General features: G+C 32.5%; 1 protein-coding gene across 1 annotated transcript; it reads right to left on the bottom strand.

The window, feature by feature from the left end:
* Positions 1-316: 316 nt before the first annotated feature.
* LOC148282938 (neuronal acetylcholine receptor subunit alpha-4-like) lies at positions 317-3,552 on the bottom strand (the record flags this gene model as incomplete). Its single annotated transcript, XM_088224278.1, has 3 exons — positions 317-508; positions 1,245-1,491; positions 3,403-3,552. Coding segments are annotated over 3 exons (589 nt in total), but the record flags the coding sequence as incomplete, so codon positions are not given.
* Between the last annotated feature and the right edge of the window lie 4,592 nt (positions 3,553-8,144).

Below are 8,144 nucleotides of genomic sequence, written 5' to 3'. Positions count from 1 at the left end.
TGAAAACCAGCACCTTATTTAAAAAAAAAAAATTTTGACAGACTAACTATTTATTTTGAAAAGATATTGAGAAATACAACACAATTGAATTTGATGAAGCAAAAAAATATTTACATTATACATCTTAATATTTTTACGCTTTAAAAAATATTACTTATTTTTCGTAGCCTAATTTTCTTTGTTTTCAAATGTTTACTTTATAAATATTATTATTTAGTATGTAAGTTAAATTGTAAACATGGAATATTTTTACTATGTTTTTTTGTTGATGTTATTTACTCGTAAAAGGCCATAATAGCGAAATAAAGAGGCGTTGCTATTGTGGCGGACACCTCACTACGGTTGTGGTGGCAAATTCGGAAAATTTTTTGTCTATGGGCAGCCTGTCATCGTATAAAGTCGGCGCTTGAAGAATGATTCCAGCAGTTCCCGCCAAAACTGCCAATGTGAAAATCCATAGAAAAAGGCGATCCAACACCATAGCGACGTATTTCCAGTCTTCTTTTACCTATAACAAAATTAACATTAAAAAGATTTAAAAAATTCAATTACACTTCCGTTTCAGTCCCGTAATAGAACGGCATTTCTAAACAAAACAATACTTCAGTAAACTTACAATATGATAACAAAACATAAATGTATTATAATAACAAGAAACTCTAATTATTTTTATTCATTTTGATTCCTTGACGAAATGCCGTGTTGCTATCAGTATAAAAATACTCAACAACAGTTGAATGAATAAATTATTGAATGAACAAACAAATGAATTTTTAAATTAACATATAAATGAATTATTCAATGAACATAAAAAAATAATTATTGGATGAACAAATCAATAAATTATAAAATAAAAAGTTTTTAAAACAGTTATCTTGATAAACCAATGAATTATAAGATGAAAACAAATTATTGAATGTATTTATTTGAATTATTTATTAATTGAGCAAACTGAAAGTTAATGAAATGAACTGTTTAATGAACAAATGAATTAATAATAGAACAAACATTGAGTTATATACATTGTATAAACATAAACTATGAAATTATTACATAAATAAATTATTAAAATAACGTGTACTTGTAGGTATCATTAAATAAACAAATGAATTAACTATTTAATAATCAAATTAATTAATTATTGAATAAACAAATTAATTAATTATTGGATAACATAAAAGTAAACCGCTGAATGAACAAATCAATGAATTATTGGATGATTAAAAAAATAGAGTTCCACCAACCTTGGTGGAGTCCTCCAGCATCTTGGTGTGCTCCGCAATGAATCTGATGCAGAAGCAGGTGCGATGCACGGCGGGGGGGCAGTGCGCGTGTGAGAAGGCGGGGGGTCGTAGCACCGGACTGCCGTCCGCGGGTTCCGGCGCGGGCACCCCGCAGTCGGGCTCCGCTCCCTCGCAGTCTGAGGGGTCGGACGGGGGCGGGCCGTGAATCTGGCAGCTGCCGCCAAACGGCCCGACGTCAGCAAGGTTGCTAGAAAAGAGATTGTTACGAAACAATTAACATACTTAATTCTCCTAAGAATGTCGCGCTAGTCAACGCGATGCATTTTACAATAGTTATACATAAGTTACAAATACAAAAAAAAAACTATTGAATAAACACAAAAATACAAAAAAACCCCAAAGGCATGGCCTGTGTGTGAGCGTAAATTTTATTTTAAATTTCAATAAAGGCTACTGGCAGAATACGATAGCTATTGCTAATATGAGAAATAATTTTTTGTTTAAATAAAAATAAGAAAATTATAATAAAAGTAAAATATGCTATTCATTAAAAAAAGAAACCCTTTAAATCTGCTTTTTTTTATCCATAATTTCACCAAAAAATTTACTCGAAACAAATTAAAATAATTGATATTTATCATATTGTCCTTAGGAAATGCGTTGAACAGATTTGGAGCTATCAAAAATTAATGTCTTTGCCTCAGTCTGGATTTACAATAAGGGATTTCAAGTAAACTATTAAACTTTTGACTAAATCTATTAAAATTTTTAGGAAATAAATGTTGGCGCATAAAAACATATTTTAGACATCGCTGGGAATAGATTTCTCGTAGCTTCAAAAGTTCAGCTTTCTGAAATAATTGGTTGGACGAGGGAAAGGTTGAATTTTCACGATGTTATAATTTTGATGATTAGTTTTTGTACGGTTTCTTAAGCCTTAATATGATTATTATAGGCTCCTCCCCATCCGTTTTTTTTAAAAAGAGGACTGTTCAAGGACAAACCATTTTGCTAGTGTTTGGATGAACGCAATGAAACGTTTGAAAACATAGGTCAAATATTTCAATTTGTTAACTTTTTTTTTCATTATGATTAGTCCATTTAAGTTGACAGTCTAACGTTACTCCCAAATACTTTATTGTCTTTTCAGTTTTAGTTTTTTCATAATTATAACATATATCAAAGTTAAAGCATTTATTATGAAACATAATGTTCAGGTAAAATGTGGGGCTGACGATTTAGAACTGTAAAAAGGTATAAAGAAAGTTTTTTCGCAGTTAAGAGAAAAGATATTCCGATCTAGCCACTCTTTGATTACTGTTACCAATTTATTGGCTTTTAGGATTTACCTTGCATAGTTATTGCGGTATCATCAACATAAGAAAACAGCTTAACAGGCACATCAATACTACAAATATCGTTTATATAAATGAAGAATAATAAAGGGCCCAGAACTGTTCCTTGTGGGTCTCCATGTACCACAGTTTAAGCTTTGCTTATAATTGTTTAAATCTTGGCACTTTGAAGTCGATTTGACGAGTAATTTAAAAAAATATATAGACTGTCATTTTAATACCAATTTTATAAAATTGACTAATAATAAAATTGACTCAATAAGATTCTGTGGTTAACGGTGTCAAATGCTTTTTTAAGATCTAAAAATATTGTTAATCATTTCTTGTTTGAATCTAAGCAGGAATAAATGTATTTTGTGAGATAAAATATTGCATGTTCTGTGCAAAAACAAGTTCAAACGCTAAATTGGTTATGCGATAAATGAGCGAAAGATTCGAGAAAATTTATAATTTGGTTTTTAAAATACTTTTCTAAGATTTTAGCTCATTGTGAGATCATCATAAGCAGCAGGAAGCAGTTTTGGCAGCTTTTCTTGTTCGGCAACGAGAGATTTTTACGTGTATGTGGGCACCACCAAGGAGACTATGTCCTCAGATGTGGTGTGCGGTATGTGGTGGACAAGCTGCGTAGAACACTCTTTAAAATCAATATTTAATGTCGATTTTTCCAGGAGTCAAACCCGGGACCTCAAGCTTGATAGGCGAATGCGGAAATCTATTGACTCATCGAGTCGAAAACTCTCGATCAGATTTTGGTTTTATTCCGAGAAAACATATTCACGATTTTTGGTATTTACCTGAACTGTGTGAGGTCGTCTTTAGACGGAGTTCTGCTGGGAGCTCTCGGGCTGAAAATGTCGCACTCTTCTTGCGCTGTGGCCTGATAAGGGTAAAAGTTGGGCTGTCCTTCGCTCGCCCTTACAGTCCGTAATACCACCCTTCCTGATGTAAACCTGAATCGGAAACGGGCGGAACATCTATTTTAGTGAAATAAAAAAAAGAAGAATTTCAGTGAAGGGCACATTTAAGGTGAAATAAAATAAAAACCAAATGAATCTCAATTAAAGTTAAACAAAAGTATTAATTGATAATTAAGGGTCATTTGAAAGAAACAAAAAAAAATATTAATGTGTTTAACAATATTTTGAGTTTGTCCAAATTTTTGTAGACAAGGACTGGATTCAACTCCCTGGGGAGCTGTTTATATTAACATATTACAACAGAGATGAAGAACATTTGAGAGAAGGTAATATAGAAGGCCAGGCATCTACAGGGCTTATGACCTGTCAATGACTGGTTTAAGTGGCCACTTTACACACTGTGTAACATTCACCATTCTGCCTATATTTGAACATCTATATTCCTTCAATTCTTTCATCTGTTGATGTTTGTGAAGTTAAAGAGCTGAAACCATTATTTATGCGGGTGAGATTCATCAGGTGAGCGGGTGAGAAACAGTTATTTCACCTACATACTAATGTAGGTGAAATAATTCAATTAGATGAATCTCACCCGCATAAATAGAGGTTTCAGCTCTTTAACTTCACAAACAACAACTGATGAAAGAATTAAAGGTACATAGATGTTTAAATATGGGCAGAATGATGAATGTTACACAGTGTGTGAAGTGGCCACTTAAACCAGCCACTGACCGGTCATAAGCCCTGTAGATGCCTAGACTTCTATATTACCCTCTCTTAAATGTTCTTCGTCTCTGTTGTAATATGTTAATGTAAACAGCTCCCCAGGGAGTTAAATCTAGTTCTTGTCCAAAAAAATTTGGACAAACTCAAAATATTGTTAATAAATTATTAGTTGAAGAAGATTATTATTCCTTTGCTATCAACGCACAATAACGGAAAAGAAAGATATTGTGGTGCATAATTTATAAATTGAAATATAATAAATATCACTGAAATTAAATGAAAAAATGAACGGGTACAGCAGCTGCTAGGCGTATTGTCCTCTTATTAAATGAAAAATTTCCGTTTGATTTCAGGATAACTTTATTGCATTTTCTTTCAGACGTTTCAGAGAAATTTTAATAGTAGGTAGCTTTATGAAAAATATACGAGAGTATTGAATTAAGCAAATGAAAAATAAAATTATTTAAGATGAATTTATTTTCATATTATTAAAACTAGACAAGTATATACTATATATATATATATGCGCTTATTAAAAGTCAATAATATTATAATAGAACGAAAAAAAAAACAAAAACACAATACTGATTGTCAAATTAAAAAGTAGTGTTAAAAAAACATTTTTTTTAAACGGAAAAAGTATTTGCTTTGTCGAGTGTTAAAATTGAAATAAAAGCTTAAAATGTGATTAAAAGTAAGCCATGACAGTTCTATGCAATGATGTCATCCAAATTTTTACTTTTATTTGCTTTTTATGTATCTTAATATTTTTATGTTTTTTCATTATTTATGTTTGTATTATTTAATTTAGTACTTAATCATATTTGGCATATTATTTATTACTCTTATTTCTTAATTCAGTGTAAAGTAAGTTTCTAGAAACCATATCTCAATTATCATTTCAATTATGTATATATATATATATATAGATTTATATATATTCTTTTTCTATTGATTTCAATGATACAATAATTTTGTTTTTTTTTCAATACTACCATATTTTACTATTATTTTGTTGATTTTGATTAAACTGTTACTTTGTATATTTAATTATGTATTAATCTTAATTTGAAGAATTTATAATTTACATTTTAATATTTATGACATATTATCTTTTTTAAATTGTATTTTTTGGAATTTTATTATTTATTACTTGTACATTGTTTTTCTGGATTGTTTTTATATTGCATCACATGTCATTATATTTGAATCTAATTAATTTTACTATGTGGGGTTCAAACTGTCAGTAGGGTCGCAGTGAGTCGCATCTTGCTGGAGGATGTGATTATATAAATGCTGCGAACGCCTAGTTGCATTCCACCGGCAACACTACTGACTAGTCCAACTCGTTAGCGTCCACATCGCAAACCCTGGGCAATGGGATCATACTCATAACGGTGTGATCACAGCAGATAACGAGAGGATGAAAGGCGAGCTTTTCGCGCCTCAAAACCAAAACCAACCAGCCAAGGGAAGGTAACCTCGACAGAAAATCCACCAGAGAAGGCAACGTGAAACCACTCTGGTCATCTTTTCCCAGGAATCACTACGGCGAGTACATCAATAAGCTGTCGTCCTGGATGCGAAATGTAAAATTAGCGCAGGACAGATACATAAGCTTTCGGTGTAGTGATCGCCAACGTCGGGGAGACCCGGCAAGGCACTAGAAGAAGAAGAAAAATGTATTTTTTATTGTTAATTATTGTGGCTTGATACAGGCACAGCCTAAAAAGCCTTAATAAGTTCACATATAGTCAAATGAGTGTAATTTCAAATGAATAAAAAAAAAACACTCATTAAAAAAAGTGATCAATATTAACAAAAAAATAGTCAAATAAACAATATTTCTTAAAGTCTTTTACTAACTTCATAAAAACCATTGCAAATGTTTGAATTTCCACCTTCCTCGTTCTTCACCCCATACTTCAACAAACACAAAATTATACTTGACATTAAGTACGTGGAACTAACAACAAGAAACCATCCCGCCGTTTCCCCGTAACGGTAAGCCAAGAGGATAGAACTCCATATAAATCTGTCTTTGCATCCAGACCTCGTTTTCTCTACATTCATAAATCGCACGAACGCTGATTATTCCTACTTTATGTCCATCTTCAAGTATTCATTTGGATTTAATCGTGCAATGTCTTTATCCGTCTTTCTCGTTTTCTGCATTTATCAATATTCGTAACGAATATCATTTAGTCGTTCTTTAGCTGTCGATTCGCTCTACATGTCCAAACCAACGTAGATTTTTGATTTTGTCGACTATGCTTGTCTTAGCCGAGTATGTAGAACTATCGTACATTCCTACATCTCCAGTCGATTTCTTTATGTAAGATTTGTACCTTAGAGTTTTCGCTGAATTTAAATAATGATTTTGATAAAATTATCATGAAAATTTCTGTTAAGTTTTACCATATTATTCAAATCGAGTTGTGGTCCCGTAGCTACTGTTGCGGACTCACGGATCAGAGATCTGACGATTAAACCCCACTCTACCCCAACTTGATTTCCATTTTCTAATAGTGAGTTATTTACAACTCGTTGAAAATGATCACCAAAGTTGAAATACTTGGGTAAATTATAAGAACGCTAACATTTCTTTAAAAAAATAATAATTTACTAACCAAGGCGTATTTATTTATATTTTTACTAGTCATTAACTATGGAGTTAGATAAAAAAACGAAAAACATTAATATTATCAAATTTAAAAAGGTACTAACGAATCTTACAAATTTCAATCCACTATAATTTAAGCGTTTAGATTAATATGATATGTGTGAAATATGCTACTCAGTCGGGTATCACGCTGCTGGTTTGCTTATTTGGGAATTCTTGTAATCATGAACCGACTTTAAATAAATAAAATAATGTATCTTAGCAAAAGGTTCTAGTTAAGTAATGTATTGTTTTTACGAGACGTAACTATGGTTGCCAACCCTCCGGGAATTCTAGGATTTACCCGATACATACTTTTCAAAAAAAAAATCCTTAGTATCAGAATGCAGCGAAAATTTCCTGTAATTAATTATTGTATGTTGTAGAACGTTTGTGAAGTTGTTGCGAGCAAAAAAAGAGGTAGAATATGTGTTTTTTCATTGTGAAAATGAATGTGAGAAAGAAATAAAAAAAAATATGCATTAATTCATCAATCCAAATCGCTAATGCCGCAGTTCAGTGTAGTAAATTAACTTTTTTCAAAATGTTGTTCGGTTTCTGCGAGCAGTGAAAAAAGTATAATTTTAAGAGCAGTTGTGACGTTGTTTTTCAATAATAATACGAGGCATGTTCAGAAAGTGAGTGTACTAGATTTTCATATTTTTTTGTCGGCCTGGTGGTGTAGGGATCAGCGCGTTTGCCTAGCACGCAAGAGGTCTTGGGGTCGATTCCCGATATGGTTGACATGAAATATTTATTTAGAAAGGTGTTTTTACACTATAATATTTTCATAGTTCCTGGACTGGCACCTGAAGCATAAGACTGATTATCTTACCTTCATGTAACAAAAATGATCAAGATACACTGCGATTGGTCTACCAATGTATGTATGTATACCCTATGCACCATTAAGTGCGGAAAGGGAATGATGATGATGAGAAGAAGTGTATTTGACAATAAATTACGGGTTATTGTTGATACATTTGCTGACTATTTTTCCACATAATTGCCATCCCGTTCAACGCACGTGGTGAGCCGTGGCACAAGCTTCTTTACGCCCTTCTACAAGAGCACCCATCTTCACACAGTCTTGGCCACATTTGGTTGGGATATTTTGAATTACTTGTCGAATTCCCCTGACTTGGCGCCTTCAAATTATCATCTTTTCACCTGCCAGAAGGCACACGTGAGCGGAATAAAACTTCAACCGACGAGGAGGTGCAGAAAGTGGTTCAGA

Source organism: Micrasema longulum, unplaced genomic scaffold (assembly GCF_059751315.1).
Source record: "Micrasema longulum isolate JH-2025_06_02 unplaced genomic scaffold, ASM5975131v1 h1tg000276l, whole genome shotgun sequence".
NCBI classification, from domain to species: Eukaryota; Metazoa; Arthropoda; class Insecta; order Trichoptera; family Brachycentridae; genus Micrasema; species Micrasema longulum.
The sequence above is the reverse complement of the archived record's forward strand: the minus strand, read 5'-3'. Positions and strand labels throughout refer to the sequence as shown.